The 19,648-nt window shown below is 53.9% G+C and overlaps 1 protein-coding gene and 1 non-coding gene across 8 annotated transcripts in view; both read right to left on the bottom strand.

Moving 5' to 3' along the window:
• The window catches only part of DLG5 (discs large MAGUK scaffold protein 5), a 71,561-nt gene that overhangs the window by 20,096 nt on the left and 31,817 nt on the right, over positions 1-19,648 (bottom strand). For 6 of the 7 annotated variants that reach the window (XR_002829655.1, XR_002829654.1, XR_002829656.1 and 3 more), the window contains exons 6-15: positions 18,231-18,490; positions 16,765-17,077; positions 11,895-12,079; positions 10,294-10,419; positions 7,573-7,705; positions 7,007-7,134; positions 6,306-6,481; positions 5,867-5,970; positions 2,873-2,965; positions 104-1,123 (exon numbers count right to left, since the gene is read on the bottom strand). Coding sequence is in view for 4 of the 7 variants with exons in the window: in XM_006090175.3 (XP_006090237.2) it covers positions 104-1,123; positions 2,873-2,965; positions 5,867-5,970; positions 6,306-6,481; positions 7,007-7,134; positions 7,573-7,705; positions 10,294-10,419; positions 11,895-12,079; positions 16,765-17,077; positions 18,231-18,490 (2,538 nt within the window). In the remaining 3 variants the exon portion in view is untranslated. Of the gene's footprint in view, positions 1-103; positions 1,124-2,872; positions 2,966-5,866; positions 5,971-6,305; positions 6,482-7,006; positions 7,135-7,572; positions 7,706-10,293; positions 10,420-11,894; positions 12,080-16,764; positions 17,078-18,230; positions 18,522-19,648 lie in introns of all 7 variants that reach the window. The other variant, XM_023755061.1, reaches the window with a different exon arrangement.
• Positions 2,127-2,234, bottom strand: LOC111826341. Its single transcript, XR_002829678.1, has one exon. It is a non-coding gene; the product is annotated as a U6 spliceosomal RNA (small nuclear RNA).

The following is a 19,648-nucleotide window of genomic DNA, read 5'->3' as shown; positions in this document are numbered from 1 at the left end:
CTCCCTCAGGTAGATGCTCAGAGCCAAGGAGCCAGGGCCAAGCACAGGCTGGCGACGGCCAGCTACCCCTGCCGCCCCCACCCTCAGCCCAGGCTGGCCCTACCTCCAGGAACTGAGCAGGGATCACCACTGGCGCGAGCTTCGGCCGGAAGCTGGGCGCAGACTTTGGCCGGCGACGCTTCTGTCCCTGCTCGTCCACCTTCTGGGAGGTGAGGTCCTCATCACAGGACTTCTTGGCGGGCAGGTAGGAGGAGTCCCCGTCCGCTTCAGGGTAGTAGCTGGAAGCAATGCGGACCCTGCCCTTGCGAGGGGGCGAGGCGTGCATGGGTTCCCCAGGGTCCACGTCGCGGGGCAGGGCACCTGGGGGGCTGGTGGACGGGGAGCTGCCCACCAGAGTGGCCTCGGATTCCGAGCTGGTTTCTAGCCTGTGCTGGAACTTAATGGAGTCACTCCTCCGCGGAGGTTTTGGGGGCGTCAGAGGCCCCACCCTCTTGGAGGGCTGGGGGGAATGAGCAGGCCCAGGGCCGGGGAGCAGGTAGTCTATTTTGGGGGGCGTCTGGGGGCGTTTGAAAGTGTTAGGGTCAAAGATGGACTTTCTTTGCTTTGGCTTCTTGTAAACAGAGAGCTTCTCGGGCGCTGCCGCGGAGCTGAGCCCGGCCTTGGGCCAGGTCCCGCCGCTGTGGGGGCCCTCGGGCTCGGCCTTGTCCAGGGGAGCCTCCGTCGCCCCGCAGGAACCAGCCTCAGTCTCGAAGGGCAGCAGTGGCCGCTGGGCACACATGTCCCCCAGCCCATAGCCACGCTCCCCAGAGGCATCCGAGCGAAAGGAGCTCAGGCTACGCTCGGAGGCGCTGGGACACGTGTGGGGGGCGGCTGGGAAGGGTCCCCCAGGGAACGGCTTGTGCAGGAAGGAGCTGCCACCGCCTGGGGGGCCCGGCTCCTTCCTGTCCTCCGGCCTGTCTGTGCAGAAGATGTCCGTCTGTGTGGAGTTGTTGTGCTGCATCAGGTTCCGCTTATTCTGAGCCTGGACCTCTGGGCCGTGGGCTCGGAAACTCAGCATCTTATCAGAGTCCTTGATGTTTTCAAAGATGTTCTGGCCACTCCATGAAGAGCTCTGAGGGAACACCTACGTAGGAACCACGGAGGAGTGAGGAAGAGAGAAGAAGACCACAGAACCTGGGGCTGCCACTGAAACTGCCCCTGCAGGTAGAGCAACGGCCAGAAATGGGCCACACACCCCAGAAAGCAGGCACACACACACACACACACACACACATGCACGCACACACACACGCACACACGCATCCTCTCCCTGACTGGGGGCTTTCTCACAGCCCTGCTCACTGGGACCCACAGGAGAGTCGTACGTGCTCTTGACTTTGAGCACTTTCTGAAATCACCTGTATAATGCCCCGCATACTTTTTAATATTATTAAGTAAAAGAAGATTCATTATTAACAATACATGTCTTTTAGTATTCACGTAATGGAATATCACTCAGCAATAAAAGAGATGAGCTATCAAGCCGTGAAAAGAAATGTAGGAAACTTAAATGCACATCATTAAGTGGAAGCAGCCAACCTGGGAAGGCTACATTCCAACGAGAAGACATTCTAGAAAAGGCAGAACAATGGAGATGATGAAAAGATCAATGGTCTCCAGGGACAGGGCGAGAGAGAAAGGGATGGGCGGTGCAGCCCGGAGGAGCTTCGTTCGTCACGGCAAAGCCACGCTGTGTGACACTGCAGTGGGGGACACATGTCCTTGCACATCTGTCCAAACCCACAGAATGTACGACACCGAGAGTAAGTCCTCATGTAAACCATGGACTTTAGTTAATATTAATGTGCTAACATCGTGGCAAATGAACCCCACGAATGCAAGATGTTACTAACAGGGAAAGCAGAGGGGGGAATATGAGAATTCTCTACACTAGTGCACCTTTCCTGTAAACCTAAAACTACTCCTCAAAAAGTCTGTTATTTTAAAATAAATTTGCAAAACTTTGCTTAATGAAGTAGATGGACCTATTTTTCCAACTTTCTATTAATCAGTATTTTCAATTATGTAGAAGAGTTGATAGAAAAGTACAATGAATACTCATAAACCCACCATTTAGATTTTTTTTTTTAAATATGGAACGCTTCACGAATTTGCGTGTCATCCTTGCGCAGGGGCCATGCTAATCTTCTCTGTATCGTTCCAATTTTTAGTATATGTGCTGCCGAAGCGAGCACCCACCATTTAGATTTAACAATATTTTTAAAAACTGTCTATATCTGTCAATATTGCAGAACATCTGAAAGTAAGTTACAATATTCACCCCTAACAACTTTATCACGTACTTTCCAAAACCAAGGTCATTCTCCTAGGTGACCCCAATACTGTCACTGTACCCACGAAAATCTACAATTCCTTAGGATCAACTAATTATTTTTTTTTTAAATATATTTTATTGATTTTTTACAGAGAGGAAGGGAGAGAGATAGAGAGTTAGAAACATCGATGACTATATCTGTCAATATTGCAGAACATCTGAAAGTAAGTTACAATATTCATCCCTAACAACTTTATCACGTACTTTCCAAAACTAAGGTCATTCTCCTAGGTGACCCCAATACTGTCACTGTACCCACGAAAATCTACAATTCCTTAGGATCAACTAATTATTCAATCCAGATTCAAATGCACCCCACTACCCCCAAAACACCCTTCAGAGCTTTTTTTAACTTTTGTTTTTAAAGCAGATTCTGGTCGGGGCTCATGCACTCCCTGCACGTCGTAAATCAATACCCCCTTTCCAGTGACACAGAGCAGTGGAGCTGGGACTTTGCGAGAGCAGGGAAAGAGCAGGGACGGCGGGCGGGACCCTTACCTTCAGGAGGGAGAGGGTCAGGGAGTCCTGGCAGCTACGCAGCAGAGACTCACACTCATTCAGAGACTTGTTGTCCAGTGCGATGCCATTGATCTAGGGCCAAACAGAGAGCCTGTCAGGCCCGCCGCCAGGACCCGTGCTCTGCCCGCCTGCCAGCCAGGCTGGACAGTGGGCTGGTTCTGTAAGGTCCCCAAGTCTGAAGCTGGCGGAGGAGACAGCCCCGCCCCTACGGCCTGAGGAATCCAGGGAAGGGGCTTCCATGGCACGTGGACCACACAGCCTTGAGCTCACTCTACAAGAAGATGTGTGTCTGACTTGGACCAGGACACCAGGGACAGCCAGCTCTGCTTCCTGCTGTGTCAGGTTGGACCCGAATTGGAACTCCTTCATGCACAAATTGGAAGATAAACACATGAGTCCCCCAGGGGCGGGAGGGAGACTGAAAAACGCAGCCAGGGTGTGGAAGGCCTTTGTAAACTAGAAAGTGCCACGTGAGATGAAGTATCGTCATTGTTCACAAAGAAACACCACCACCGCTTCTGCCTGAACTCCGTCCACATCCCTCTTGGATGTGCTCCAATCTTAGAAAAAGTGTATGAGCAACAAGCAAACAGTCAGACCAGGCTGCACCCCCTCCAGGAACATGACACCCAGCAGCGGGAAGGAACACAGCCCCGTGCAGGCAGAACAGCCAACCACACACTGTACCATTCTACTCATCTACCGTTCTCGAGGTGAAAGAAGCACAGAGATGGAGAACAAACTAGTAGCCAGGGTTTCTGAATGGGGGAGCAGGGTGTGGGTGTCACTATAGAGGGGTAACAGGTAACATGAGGGAGATTGTGGTGATGGAACAGTTCTGCCTTGATTTCTTTTGGTTACTTAAACATGATAAGACGACATAGAATTAAATACACACGCTGTACCAATATCAACTACCTGGTTTTAATATTACAGTTATGTAAGATATAACCATTAGGGAAACTGGGTGAAGGGTATATAGGAACCTCCCTCTACTACTTTTTAAATATTAGTTATGAAATATTATAACTGAATTATAATTATTTATGTAATTATTTCAAGGTCAAAAGCTTAAAAAATATACGCAGAGGGATTATTTTAGAGTGGTGGATTAATTTTCCATATCTTGAAATTTTTCACAATGGCCATATTGCTTTTAACATCTGGAGCCCCCAAATCTGAAAAACACCGGCAAAGCTGTGAGGAGAGGAGCTCCCACGCACACTGCAGGTGGGTTGAAAGGCCAGGGCCTGAGCGGGCACAGGGGAGGGTCGTCTCAAATGTTAAACGCCTATCTGACCCAGCAGTTCCCCGCCCCAGGGATAACCCCGTGGCACACTCTCGGGGGGCCCGTAGAAGGAAGGATGCAGCACGCGCCACGCAGCACGACTTGTAAAGGCAAAGATGCCCCGAGTTTCCACTGGGGGCGCAGCTAACAGCCTGTGCTGCTGCCGCTAAGGAACGGGCAGTTACTGTGAGGACCCAGGACCCAGAACCCAGACACAGCGAGGAAGCAGCGCAGGACACGCGTCACAAGCAAAACAAGGCTAGCAGCTCGGTCTGTGATGATCCCATCTGTGTGTGTGTTTAAGTGGGAGATGCCCATGTTTTGAACATTTCTGGAAGAAAACACAGTGAGTTGTTAACCATGGTTGCCAGCGCTGGGAACTGGTCGGTGGGTGTCCAGAACTGGAGGAGTTCCTGCCACTGTGCCAGTCGCAGACTGGAATTTTTTTGGGGGGGGGAGGGGGGAGACGGGGGGTGCATACGAGTATTGCCTTCACTTTTAAAGAGTTACTGACAAAGACTAAGTGTGCTGCCCTATGACTCAGCCCCTTGCTCACTGCGGGTGTGGTCACCAGGGATCTGCTAAGTCTCCCCACAGTGGCTGCTGCACACAGGTGCGTCCATGCAGGGCTGTTGCAATGGCATAAACTGAGAACAACTCCTATGTCCATCAGTTGTGGGATAATGTAAACTACAGATGGTCAAACAGCTGACCACCACGAGGTGGACAAAAACAGTAAGGACCGACTTAGAAAGATATCCACAATGGCAAATGGCGGATAACATAAGATGGTCCCATTATTGTATTGTAAAAAGCAAACAAAACCCAAACACCCCCATCTGTGCACACGGATCTGTGCGAGCACTTGAGGCCTGGCTGGGAGCACATCCCAAAAGGGGTAGAGATGCCTCCAGGAGCATGATTACAGGGAGAGGGGGCCACCACTTTACACACGTTGGTATCGCTTGAATATTTTACCGCAAAAGAGTCTTACTTTGGTAATAAAAAAAGAAATATTACAAGAAATGGATAAAATATTAAATGAAAAAGATTTCTAAAAACTTATTTTTTTTTAATTGGCCTCACTATGCCTTCATATCCTATATAATAAAAAGCTAATATGCAAATTGACTGAACGGCAAAACAACTGGTCACTATGATGTGCAATGACCACCAGGGGGCAGATGCTCAACGCAAGAGCTGCCCCATGGAGGTCAGTGCACCCCCCTGCTCAGCCAGAAGCCGGGCTCATTGCTGGCAAGTGCAACGGCGGTGGCAGGAGCTTCTCCCGCCTCCGTGGCAGCGCTAAGGATGTCGTCCGACTGCTGGACATCCCTTGAGGGCTCTCAGACTGCAAGAGGGGGGCAGGCTGGGCTGAGGTCCCCTCCGCACCCCAAGTGCACGAATTTCGTGCACCGGGCCACTAGTATAGAATAAAGGTTGTAGAGAAATACAGTGAAAATGTGAACAAAGGTTATCTATTCCTTCCTAAACCTTTTCTGTACTTCTGAATTTTCTAGGAAATAGAAACATACTATTAGAAGGGGGGGAAATCACATTTAAATGTTTACATTTAAAAGAAAAAGGCGAATATAAAAACTGTGTTCATTACGTCTTGTTCATACCTCCCAAATTTGAATCTAACTGTCCATACGCACAGCGGACGGCCCATCCTGGAGACTTACCGCCACAATCCTGTCCCCCACGGCGAGAGACCCCTCTTTGGCGGCGGGGCTTCCGGGCACCACGGCGGCAGCATACACTCCATTCTCCAGACTGATGCCACTGTCTGTCGACCACAGGGCGGACACAGGTGTCCCCAGTTAACCCCGCCCAGGTCGCATGGCCCCTGGTTGTCCCGCCTCATCTTTGGGAGACGCTCTTACAAAGCGCCTGTCCATCCCAGCGCCCACCCAGGCCAGACCACCCAGGTGCTCAGTCACGTGGGCTCTGGGGAGGGACTCAGACAAACAGGACCCAGGACCCAGAGGCCCCACGTCGGGGGAGCACATGGGCTGCATTCAAGCAGCATCAGCACCTCAGCCCTGGGCATGAAGTGCGCCCGAAAACACAAGGAGAGGACCCCTGCCATCTGAAGCATCTGCCCTCGTCATGGGCCGCTACCTTTCTGTCCACTCAGGTTGATGTGCAGGGGCGTGACCACCTTCCCGCCCAGGGACTTCCTCCGCCGCACGACCATGTTGATGGCCCCCTCCCCGTTGAGGAGCGCCTTGAGGGCCTGCTTCTTGTCCTTGTTGATGAGGTCCACGTCGTTGATCCTCAGCAGCCAGTCATTGACCCTGCGGAGGACAGCCCGCTCAGCGCCCACGCAGGCCTTGGGACCAGTGTGCTCAACTGTTCCCATCCGGGGAGCCGAATGCCAGAAAGCAGGTCCTTCCAGGATGGCCAAACGGTTAAGCTCACAGGTGCTGGAGCCAGGCTGCCCGGGGTCAAGTCCTGGCTCCACCACCTACAGCTGAGTGACCTAACCCCTCAGGGCTTCAGTGTCTCCATCTGTAAAATGGGGTAGCACCTACCTCACAGGATTGTAAGGATTAATGAATTATTTAAAGTACTTAAACCAGCAATGAGCACACAGTAAGCACTATTTTCTCATCATTGGTATTTCATGGAATGAGCATGCAACGCACATCATACGCTCTCACACGCGGCCTGAGCCCTTTTCTACCCAGAAACGCAACCGGGATGCATTCATTTAACTGCCGCCTGGCCTCCGGGGCCTTTCACTAAGCCAGGGGGGGCCCACCCTCCCTCATTAGGGGGGGCCCACCCTCCCTCAGAACCTGGGCTTCCTCAACTCTTACCGTAAGCGGCCGTCTGCAATGCTTCCTTTGTCCACCTTAGTGACAAATATGCCGCAGTCCCCGGGCAAACAAGGCTCATTCACACCTTCCGCCATATCGAACCCCAGTGCCTTCAAGTCAATGTCCTCCTGTCGAAACAGCAGCAGCCGCCGCACACTTTACGAAGCAGTGATGAGAAGCACGTGGCTGTAAACCCCAAGCCACTCACTCGACTGTGGGACTGTCCCTTCGCCATGATTGACGGGGCACTTGGGCCCCAAGCAGCAGCCTCTGAGCTGCTACCACCTGCCCCTCTCAGCCACTCAGATACACGTCGCCACCAGCATCACCCCTGGGGGCCCGGCTCCTCCCTCTCTGTTCCGTGTGCCGTGTCAGCATCCGCCAGGCGACTCAGGAAACTATCTGCTGTAACCCAGCGGGCGCAGGTGCAGGGAAAGGATGCATTTGCGCCCCGGGAGGAAAAGCTGAGCCTCCACACTAGCCACGGGGACCCTGGGACACTGGGAGAGGGCAGCCAAAGTCTTCATGTCAGGAGAACGGGCAGAAAAGACACGAAGGAAGCTCACCGTCTCCCTTTCAAACTCTACAACTTCCGTTTCCCACTCCATGGAATCTGTGTCGATGGCTGAGTCGTGGGAACTGTGGGCCATCAGCTGCCGGAATCGGGCCTCCTTTTCCAGCTGGGATTCCATCTGGTCCCTGTGAAGAGAGGGAGCCACGGCCATGGCCATGGCCCTGTGAGAGGCGAAACATCCCACCCAAGTCACAGCCTGGAAACCAGGGGGACCACTCAAAGCCAATGGGCTTTCATCTTGTCCTTCACGCCAGCTGCCCAACAAATCCGCAGCGCCAGGCCCAGGCTGCTTGGATTTCAGTGGGTTTTTATACTTATTTTTAAAAGACTCAGAAATTCTTCTCACATTTATCTAGAAGTTTCATGCAGTTCTATGAAAATGCCAACAAGACATTTTCATAGGTACAGACAAGACGACTCTAAAGTTTACAGGGAAAGGCAAAAAAGTAGAACAGCTACACTAATTTAGAAAACGAAGAATTAGGTGGGAGAAACACTCGACTCGAATGTAAGACTTTTTCTACAGCTACAGACTCGAGGCTGAGAGGAACCGCCAGGAAGAGAGACACGCAGATCAATGAAACAGAAGGAAGGATCCAGAAGCAGCTCCACCAAGTACAAAAGGTGCAGACATAAGGGAACAGAGGAAGGGTAGTCTTCAACTAATGATGGAGCCGCTGAACATCATGGAAAAAAAAAGAATCTCAACCTGAACACCATACTTTACTTAAAAATTAACTCAAAATGCATCACAGATTTATATGTAAAAAAAAATTATAGCCCGGCTGGTGTGGCTCAGTGGTTGAGTATTGACCTATGAACCAGGAGGCCACAGCTTGATTCCTGGTCAGGGCACATGCCCAGGTTGTGGGCTCAATCCCCACTAGGCGGCGTGCAGGAGGCAGACGATCAATGATTCTCTCTCATCACTGATGTTTATCTCCCTCTCCCTTCCTCTCTGAAGTCAATTATTTATATATATATATATATATATATATATATATATATATATATTTTTTTTTTTTTTTAAATAAACTGTAAAACTTTTAGAAGGACAATACAAGAGAAAAATCTTCAAGATCTAGGGCTAGGTTAAGGGTTCTTAGATATAACATAATGCATTGAAATAAAAAAATTAAAAATCAATAAACTGGACTTGATCAAAATAAAAACTTAAGCTCTCAGAAAGACCCTGTTAAGAGGGAAAAAAAGGAGTCAGAAACCTTTCCTAACACTTGCATGTAATGCCCTTCTTCCTAAAACCTGGGCCCAGACCACCTTCCCAGTTCACTAGCCCTGTCCCAGGGCTCCTGGCTGACTCTGGACTGACTCTGGACTGACTTTTGTTTCCTGCCCGTGAACAGCTCCAGGACCACACCTTGGCTGGGCTGTGCTCTCATTGGCCAGCTCTAGATGCCACTCAGCCTCCCTGGGCCCCGCCCCAGCCCAGCCCACCTCTGTGTAGCCTGAAGCTGGGCACTGAATCTGACTGCACTCCTCTCCTCCCTCCCACTGGGCCCCTCTGCTGCTCTGCAGGCTGGAGGCTTCCTGTGCAGCAGCGCGGACTCCATCCCCAGCATCCCCGGTGAGAACTCAGTGGAAAGGAGGTGCAGATACAAATGTGCTGACAAGCAAAGGAAGCTGACTTCTTCAGAGGGCCCAGCAACCTGGCGCCACGAGAATGGAAACCTCCTCCTGTACTGAAGCCCCAGGGGGTCTAGGCTGCACCTTCATTTGATTCCATCACTTGCTAGATCCGATGTGGGTCCCTGGAGAGACTGTCGCTTCGCAACCTCTGAGGTTTTCCTTAGAGCACTCAAGCCCAGAGGCTCCAGGTTTCCATCTAATAATGAAGTGCTCGTCTTACGTTAGATGTCACTGAGGGGGAAGGGGAGGCTGCACTCCCTTCAGGGCACAGCTCAGTGGGCAGGGCTGGCACACTCCCACTCCCCTGCCTCTCGCCTCCATCACTGGAAGCTCCTGGCACAGACAGAGCCGCTGCTCCTCAACCAGAATCTGGTCCTCGGCTGCAGTGATGGCTCCTGGGCTCTGCAATTTCTCTCTTTGACCTTTGATATTTGTATTTTCAATCTACTGCTTAGAGTCACCAAGGCTTAAACGACACCCTGGGAGCTCTGCTGTCACGGAGGGGGGTTGTCTTACATTCCAAACAGCCTCTTCCAGATGGGCCTCCGAGTAACACAGCAGGACAGACTGGGAGTGGTGGTCACAACCGCCTGTGAGCACCACAACCGTCATCACGCTGTTCCTTTAGTACGTGTCTCTCTGACGGGCCTGTGTGCTGTGAGCCCCACAGGGCAGGGACCTGGCCGGCCTACTCAGCCGTCTCCCCTGTGCCTCCCACAGGCCTGACCCAGGGCAGGTTCAGTTGATGAAAGAGGGAGGGAGGGAGGGAAGGAGTGGACAATGCATGCTCGCCTGCGCCCAGATGGGCTGCCTTGGAGCAGGCCCTTCCTTCGTATACGCCTTTGCACACAGTGCACACCTCCATGTGCTCACCAACAGGCCACTTCTCGGTTGGTCTAAGAATTTCTAATTAGCTCTGCACGTGGAGGCAGCATTTGGACCCATTCTACAGATTGACAGAATAAGGCAGAGAGAAGGAACAGATGGCCAGGCCCTGCCCTGAGAGGAGGGCGGGCACTTCGCTCCCAGGTACACGCAGCCCGGGCAGGCGCCCACCCCAGCCTACTTGAGCTCCTTGAGCTCCCGGCTGATGTCATTCTTCTGTTTGCGAGTGTCGTCCAAGCTGCGCAGGGCCTCCGCCAGCTCCGTCACTGCCCGGTCCCGCTCCCGCCTCAGGTTGTCGCAAAGCGTCCTGGCAGAGGGGCACAGGGCAGGGTCCCCATGAGGGGTGAGGGGCGCAGCACTCCCGCCCTCCAGTGAACCCCAGGCCCCTGCCTCGCCCCCAGAGGCACAGGAATATTTGAGAGTTTGAAGTAAGGCCGTCAAGGCCAACCCCACTGAGGGGCAGAGGCAACACTGAGGACCCAGGAAAAGAGACCCCCCCCCCCCCCGGAGTTAGCACGCAACAAGCACTGGGTTCCAACATCCAGTGCTCATCCCAGGGCCTCACCCTCAATGTGCTGGGGGTTAATGACCACCCTCCCCCGGCCCACCCAGCAGGCCCTGTGCCCAGCACCAACCAGATGCCTGACAACCCACATGAGGCCTCTCAGAGCTGCCCCCACCCCACGACCAGACAGGATCGTGCCTCGTGCCTCTCTGTGGCCTGAGCTCTGCGCAGGTGCAGGCTGGACAGCTCTGCTAATGGACATGTGGCTGCCAGGACCTCAGGACCACCTCGGCTCCTCAGAGAGGAGGTGGGGACAGGCAGCGTGGCAGCAGGGAGTCTGTGCTCCATGCCACCTCCAGCACCACCCCTGCCACTGGAAGGACCCTGAGAGCTGGTACCCCCCTCCATGGCCCCAAGTCCCCCCACCTGAACCCTCACCTCCTGGCCAGCCTGCATGGACATCAGTCTCTCCTTCAAAAGGCCACAGGGATCTTTCAGAAACTCTCAATTACCAAGTCCTTGCTCACTACCAACACCCCACCCCACAGCCTCTCCTAGCTCTCCCTCCAGTGGAATCCACTCCCGGGATCCTTTCAGGCCCTTAGAACTGCCCTCAGGACACAGTCAGCTGCCTCCTCCGACTCCAAGTGCAAGACCTGCTCCAGTCACACCATGTCCTCCTGCCTCCACACCACACCTCTGCTTATGATGGTCGCTCAGGCCGCCAAGCCCGCCCCCTGTGGGAAAAGCCCACTCATGCTTGCATTCTCGCTCGAACTCCATGCTTTCTGGGGAAACTCCCCACCTGCTCCCCCTGCCCAGTGACACCCCACGGCTCTGGAATTCCATTCATGCATCCTCCTTCCCCTCTGCCCTGGCTGGCAGAGCTGCCCGTGGCCCCCACAGGCATCACACCTGTCTCCCAGGATCTCCTTGCTCAAGGAACCTCAGATCCTGGCACACAGTAGGTGCCCCATTAATACTTCCTGGGAGAACGCAGCTCTGACTGTCAGTGTCATCAGCAGCCCCCTGAGAAACCAGCCTGGCCTCGGGCCACTCCGCTGGGTCTCAGTGCCCACGGGACCTGGGTGAAGTGCCATCGACACACAGACGTGTGGAATTCTAATGCTCTGAGGCGAGTGGGGCATCACCCAGGGAGAGGAGGGAAGAAGCCAGCCACTCTCGCCTTACCCGGACCCGTGGCAAATGACTGCGGCCCTCCCCACAGACCCCGTGTGCCAGGGGGGCCCGAGCCCACGCCGCCCAGGGCACCGTACCGGATACTGTCCCGCTCGGCCACGATCTTGTCCCGCTCCTGGAAGGCCCAGTCCCGCCGGCACTTGGCCACGTCTGCCTCTTGGAGGGCTTCCTTCAGCTCCTGGCACAGAGCCTTGCACTGCTTTCGAAGGGTCTCGGCCTCCTTGTTGGCTCTCCCGGCGTCGACTGTCACTGTGTCTTTGATCTGGTGGGACGAGGGCCAGCAGAGGAGGAGGTTACTGGCCTTCTGGCTCGGAAGTACCATCCGCCTGACAGGAGCTGGGGCTGGGCTGAACTCTCTGGAGCCAGATGGAGGGGAACACTGGGGTCCCAGCCACAGCCCACCCCTCCACCCCCCTGCTGCGTCCCTGCCTCCCGGTGTCCTTGCGCCCCACAGCCATGCTCAGACCCCTAGTGACGTTAGACTAAGTCCAAACTCTCACAACTCCACACAGTGCCTGGACTAGAACCCCCGTCTCTCTCAGCCAAGGTCTCAGTGGCCCAGGTGGACCGTCTCCCCTGGAGGGCTCGCTCCAGGCTCCACCCTGCCACTTACGTGGCTTGTAGCTCACAGGGAGCCACCATGTCGCTCTAAAGTGCCCCTGTGAGCCCTGCCCGCGTGGCTCAGTGGTTGAGCATCAACCTATGAACCAGGAGGTCACAGTTCGATTCCTGATCAGGGCACATGCCCGGGTTGTAGGCTCCATCCCCAGTGGGGGCGTGCAGGAGGCAGCCGATCAATGATTCACTCTCATCATTGATGTTTCTCTCTCCCTTCCTCTCTGAAATAAATAAGTAAATAAATAATTTTTTTAAATAAAAATAAAAAATACAGTGCTCCTGTGACAACACATAACAAAGTAAGGCCCAAGTGCAGTGCAGGTAGAGGTCCTGGTCAGGACCATGTCCGACGGGCAGCAGCACTGTTCCTGTTCTCTGGTTTTCGTACTCCAGCATCCTGGGTGACTTTCCAGTCTGAACAGGCAGCAGTGTTTTGGCGGTGAAGCCTGTGTGTCTCAGTTCGATTTAAAAGCTGAAATCTGAAGCATTTGCATCCTGACACCTCCCCGGAGCATTACATGCTCCGTTGAAATTCAAATCCAACCCTTAGAAGCGCTCATATGGAAAGCTCCCCCTGTGCCCCTCTGATCCTTAGAAAACACGGGGAGACGATAAAGCAAGTGTCTACTCCTCCTCTAGCTCACAGGCTTCCTGAAGGAGAGGAACAGACCCTGCATCTCCGCCTCGGAGTGACAAGCGTGAGGAAGACAAGCACACCCAGGCTTCCCCGGCCCCACGGCAGACAGCAACGCGCCTCCGCTGCAACACGCCCGAGACCTCACAGGTTCAGCCAAGAGGCGAGGATGAGGGAGACACAGGGAAACGTGTGCAGTCGGCTTCTAACTCCCCCTCATCTCTCACGTCCAGCGTCAGAGGGAGCTGGGGGCGGGGGGGGGGGGGGGGACCTGCACAAAAATAACCCCTTAACTCGAGAGAGAGGGGCAGTGTCACGCTGCTGAGACACACTTCCCGGGACCAAGTCAGCCAAATGACCTCAGTTTTCATCTTTCCCACTTTCATGCAGTGCCGAGTATTTGTTTAGTTTGATATATTTAAAAAAACAATTATTTTTATTCATTCTAGCATGAATTTATTGTAGTAAGTCTTAGGTTTAATAACGTTTCCTTTTTTTAAAATATATTTCTTTATTGATTTCAGAGAGAAAGGAAGGAGAGAGGGATAGAAACATCAATGATGAGAGAGAATCATTGATCGGCTGCCTCCTGCTTGCCCCGCACTGGGGATCGAGCCCACAACCCAGGCATGTGCCCTTGTCTGGAATCGAACCCGGGACCCTTCCGTCCGCAGGCTGACGCTTTATCCACTGAGCCAAGCCGGGTAGGGCTAATAACGATTTCTTAAATTTATATTTTACTCAATGTTTTACATTAACATAGTTTTCTATTGGAAACGTGTTAACATGTGGTTTCAATGAAAGGTCTTTCCTTTTGGCCCCGGATAAGCATCTTGAGCTGAAGGCTGGAGGTAGAGACAGAGAGACCAACGCCAGGGCATCAGGCAGTGCCTCCCCCCGCCCCAACCCCCCACCCCCCGCACCCCGTCTCAAACACCTCCAAAACAGTTTCCTTCAGAGAAACACCGGAAGCACAATACTGGGTTTTATTGAGAGGGGAGAGGAGGAATAAGGTATCTTTAAAAGGGCAACAGAGCCATAGCCGGGTTTAGCTCAGCGGATAGAGCGTCAGCCTTCAGACTGAAAGGTCCCAGGTTCGATTCCGGTCAAGGGCATGTACCTTGGTTGTGGGCACATCCCCAGTGGGAGGTGTGCAGGAGGCGGCTGATCGATGTTTCTCTCTCATCGATGTTTCTAACTCTCTATCTCTTTCCCTTCCTCTCTGTAATAAATCAATAAAGTATAATTTAAAAAAAATAAAATAAATAAATAAAATTAAAAAATAAATAAATAAATAAAAGGGCAACAGAACTGAAGCTGAGGTCCCTTGTCTGAGCCCCTGATTACACCAATGAGGACCCTCAGGGTCCAGGAAGTGACTGCTCCCCGAGGTCCACCTGGGGGAGCTGAGCCCACACCCCAGGTCTCCAAGATTCTTGCCCCTGGGCTTCTTCCTCCACACCACGCAGGTCTCACTCTGCAAAAGCACCACCCATGATCTCCTCTGGCCCCCGGGGTGGCCTTGGGGCAACAGGCTAAGGAAGGGATGGGCTGGCTTTCACAGGACACTCACGCCCTAGACCTAAGGCCAAGGAGAAAGGCCTAAGGGCAGAGCCCACACGGGCGGTCCCGTCAGGCCCCGTGGAGATTAAGAGCCTCCCACCCACACCTTAGAGCCAAAATGGCCCACTCGGGGGAGTGGGGACGTGGTCCTGGAGAAGCCACACAGAGCAGAGGAGGACTGAGCGGTTCAGCTCCGGAGCCTGCCCCGGTGGCAGTGGGGGCGGGGGCTCTCCTGCCTGCTGGCTGGATCGGTGCCTAGAAAAGATTCCTGCCTCAGCTGACAGGCGGACTTGACACCCAGCCAATGCCCCCTGCGAAGCCGGAGCTGGGCTCCAGGCTGGAGGGCACGCCTGAGTGCGGCAGTGGGGGCCGGGCTGCCACCAGATGCCAGCACTCGGAAGTCGGCGGTTCTTCATACTTCGCGGTGCTTTCCACATTCCTACAAAGGGCATGGTTAACCTCCTAGTTTCAAAATCCCCTCCACGTGGGCCGTGTCCTCTCCCGGCCTCATCTCTTCTGTGCCTGATACATCGGCCTTGACTTTCTAGTGTAGTGACCGACTGGCTCAGTCATTTTCGAAGATTTCCTCTTCATCATTTTTTTTCCCCTTATTTGATAACAACATTTCCCCAGCCATTAAGTTCTCAGAGGCCGGAGTGTGAAAACCATGAGTTGATAGTTTTTCTAGGACAATTACCATGTTCTAATACATTCTATTTGCTTATTAGAAATTCCTGCATCACGGTCTTTTAAAAAATTCATCAAAGTAAACTCTCCTTTTCACAACGGCTTTCACCTTGACAGTCTGGAAAAGTCTCACTCCCTGGATATGAAATTGCCATTAGTTGGCCCATTTTTGCCTACAGAGCACTTCCCCAGGGTTCCTGACAGAGTAGCTAATAATCATCTTAATAACAAAGATTCAAATCATTCCTACTTGGTGCGGGCACTAATCTAAGTCCGTTTTCAATATTAAATCATGTGGTCGCCACAGCCACGTGAGGTAGATGCTATCCATTATCATGTCCATTTTGCAGAGGAGGAAACTGAGGCCCCGAAATATATGAGGTCACATGACTGAGAAGGCCCACTCCAAGCACAGGGCCTGTGCCCCTGGCATCCATGGCCCCCCGCACTACCTGGGCATCAGGAGATGTCACTGTCCACAGAGAGCCCCACAGGGCCCTGGCCACTCCTCAGGCATCAGCCCGGCCTCGTGCTGGTCCACGGGCTCCAGCTCCCACAACCCAATGCCCGCCATCCCCTGCCAACGCGCCCAACCTTTAACAACCTACACAGAAGAGAACAGGGAGGCATTTCAATGGGGGAAAGTCTGCTATGGTCAAGTTCAGCAGGTCTAAACAGCCACACACTGACCGACAGGATGGGGAGGGAACCTCAAATCAGGGAGCCGGCAGGACACATCTGCACTTGGGGTGAGGGGTGTCGGCGATGAGGCCGAGGGTCCACACTGACCCATCCCTCAGGAGCCAGGCTAAGTGGTCTGACTCTAATGCTAGTGACCCCCAGGCCCCCAGCCCCAGAGGCCTGTCCCCCAGGAAGCAAGACTGTAGAGGGGCCTCGGCACAGTCTCGCAGACCATCTCCCCAGCAGGAGCCGGCTGCCCCTAAAGAGTGACCCCTCAGATACGGGGAGGAAGAGCCCTGAGGGTGCCCTTCTGACTCACTAGCCAAAGGTACCGATGGCTTTGGGAAGTTGGCCTTGGGAACTTGTTCCTTAATGAGCACGTCTTTGGGATATCTGCTGACTTTCAGCACAAGACTAACCAACAATGACTTAGCCAAGCGTCTGAGGGTGAGAGTGTCTGTGCATGGAGCACACGCGTGTCTGGGCGTGTCGCCTGACTTTCTTCCTACACTGTGAGCTGTGCAGGCTGAGACCACGGCTGGACCTCCCCTCGCATCCCTGTGGCACAGATCAGAGCAGGCACTGAGCACAGCGAGCGCAGCCGTCTCCTGCAGCGCCCACGACCCAGCCAGCACGCAGGCCTCAGAGGAGAGGCTCTTCACTCCGACTGGGGAGCAGGCTGCTCGCTGGACACCATGTGCACCGCAGCCCTCCCTCCCTCGCCGCTTTGCCAGAGTCTGGGAGGCCAGTGCCCAGCCACCTACCTGCCGCAGGGCCTCCATCTCCTCGCTGGCCGCCTTCTTCTCCGACGTGCTGCTTTTGAGCTTGGACTCGGCCAGCTCCACTTCGGTCTGCAGCTTGTCCAGCTCGGAGATGACCTGGTCGCGCTCACTCATGATGAGCTTGTACTCGCTGTACACGGCGTCCCGCTCCTCCTTGTACTTCTCCGACTCCTTGGCCGTCTTCGCCTGGGTGGTCCTCAGCTCCGTCAGCTCCGACTGCAGCAGCTCCATCTCCCACTGCAGGTCCTTGTTCTGGGCCGTGGCCTTGTTCAGCTCATGGTGGATCGCCTCGAACCTGGGGAGAAAGGCAGCCAGGACATGGGGGGTGGGGGGTGGGGGGTGGAGACCTGCCCGGTCAGCTCTGCTGTGCTGGACAGTCAACCATGAAGTTTCAAGTGAGCTCACTCTCCGCACCCCCAGGAGGGAAGTCACGGAGCACCAGTGCCCGGGACCGGGAATTTTTCTCAGCCTTTACAAATATCAAAAGGTGAACTGAGGACTTCATGCCCCTGCTCTACTAGAAACAGCAGCAGATGTCTGCCACAGTCCAGCTACATGATTCTTTTTTTAATGCTGGAATCACAGCATATGAGAGATAGGTGGCCTCATCAGTCATTTAATCCACCTCACTTTACAAATACAGAAAATAAGGAGATGTAGTGGCTGGCCCAAAGGCACCAGGCTAGTGTGAGAGCACAGCTCAGCCTTTCCAAGCCAGGGGGTACCTTCCACGCGGGCAACCCTGCAAGTTAAGAGCCTGCGGATCCAGAGTAGCATTCCCGAAAGTGTGTTCCTTAGAACACCCATCCTGCATGGCGCTCCATTAAAAAGAAGAAGAAAAAAAGTATGTTCTTGGATGACTTATGTTCGGGAAACACTGCATTCTGTCCAGTGCTCAGTACCCGCGTGAACGCTCTGAGCAGTCCCGAGTTGCAGACACCTGAGTCTGTGTGCAACCTGGCAATTCCAAAACCTTTTCATATCCAGAGAACACTTTTCCTAAGAAAGCGGTGAGCGCTCCAGGGAACTGGGACTCTGCAGAAATGTACTTCACAGAATACTGAGACCAGGGCTCACTTCCCTATGGATTAGATACCTTAATAAAAAAAGAAAGAAATTCCGGAAGAAATGATGTCTAGGAAAACTAACTTTGCAACTTGGTAGGTGAGTGACAGACAGAAGGGAGAGGCTTGTAGGAGCCCTAGGAAACAGGACGGTCAGAACACCCCAAAGTTGTTCAAGAGAGGAAGAACTTCTCCCAGGACACACTGAGTGTCAAGAACACGTTTCCCGGAAATAAGCACTTTTTGCTTGAAAAAGCACAATGGCTGTGCTGCTTTCACTCTCGGGAAGCCTCTGGGAGCCTCACAGATAACCACACGCCCCCAGAGGACAGTGCCCCCGAGCCAAGAAGGTGGCGTTCTCCGCCCTCGGGGCCTCGCTCCTACCTCCGCAGGGAGAGGGCGCACTGGTGCTGCAGCTGGATGGCCGTGTCCCTCTGCTGGGTCAGCATGTCCGTCTGCTTCAGCAGGCGCTGGTTCTCCTCCTCCAGCTGCTCCAGGCGGCTCAGGTCCGAGCTGTGGATGGCAATCTTCTCATTGTACCTCTTCCGCAGGGCGTCGTAGTCCTTCTTGACCACCTCCAGCTTGTCTATGGCCGTGTCGTACAGCTTGCTGAGGATTTCTGACGACCCGTTGTGCTTCAACACCTGGGACCAGAGAGTCACACTCATCACGGGGCTGGGGGCAGGAGGAAGGGCAGACTGATAGGAGGAATGCAATGTGGGACTGCAATGCGGGACTTCTCAGAGCCTTCACTCTGGTACTGAGCAGTCTCACCTCCGGGCGCTGGGGGTAGAACTGCTGACCAGGGAGGAGGCCCCAGGAGTCTCAGGTGACTCCACAGCCCTGCAGTCACACGGGATGACTCATTCGTTCCTAAGCATTTGGTAAATGGTGTGCTGAAGGGAGCTACCCAGCAGGCCTAACTTCTCTCCTTAGAAAGGCTGCTTGCTGGTCCACCCGTGGCTGGTGCAGGGAACCTGGGTGGCAGAGTTCCCTACACTGATACAGAATTTCCCCCAAGTGACAAGAGGGACTCCCCGTGCCTGGAGCAGGTGAACAGTGTGGCTTAGACTGAGCACCTGCTCTCTCTGGGAGTCTGAAGTCTCAGCACGGGCGAGGCAGCGGTGCCTCCGGGGCCAGCCCCCAGGAAAAACCCTGGGCCGGGAGCGGCTCCGGGCTTCCCTAACACCATCCACACGCGCTGTCCCAACTCGGCGCCGGGGCCCTGAGCATGTCCTGGGACCTGCACTGGTTTCCTCTGGACTTCGCCCCACGCACCTCTGTCTTTGCTGAGTTTGTGTTGTGTCCTCCCACTGAAATAAACATTAGCCGTGAGTAGGATTATATGCTGAGTCCTCCTAGACCCATGGTCGGCAAACCGCGGCTCACGAGCCACATGCGGCTCTTTGGCCCCTTGAGTGTGGCTCTTCCACAAAATACCACGTGGGGGCATGCACGTACAGTGCAATTGAGCTTCGTGGCCCATGCGCAGAAGCCGGTATTTTGTGGAAGAGCCACACTCAGGGGGCCAAAGAGCCGCATGTGGCTCGAGAGCCGCGGTTTGCCGAGCCACAGTTTGCCAACCACTGTCCTAGACAATCACCAAACCTGGGGACCACCAGGTCTGAGAACCCCCAACACCAGCACCTGACATGTTCTAGAATCTAGATGCTGGTGATGCCAGACACGACACATACAACTGCGGCTTGTGTCCCTCAAATCCTGGGAGGATATAAATGCATAGATGGACAGCCAGAGAGGGAGTAGATAGAAAGGAAGAGAGATAAACCAAATAAAGTAAC

This window comes from Myotis lucifugus, unplaced genomic scaffold (genome assembly GCF_000147115.1).
Source record: "Myotis lucifugus unplaced genomic scaffold, Myoluc2.0 scaffold_69, whole genome shotgun sequence".
Classification (NCBI taxonomy): Eukaryota; Metazoa; Chordata; class Mammalia; order Chiroptera; family Vespertilionidae; genus Myotis; species Myotis lucifugus.
Note: the sequence above shows the minus strand (reverse complement) of the source record. Positions and strands in the feature narration are given on the sequence as shown.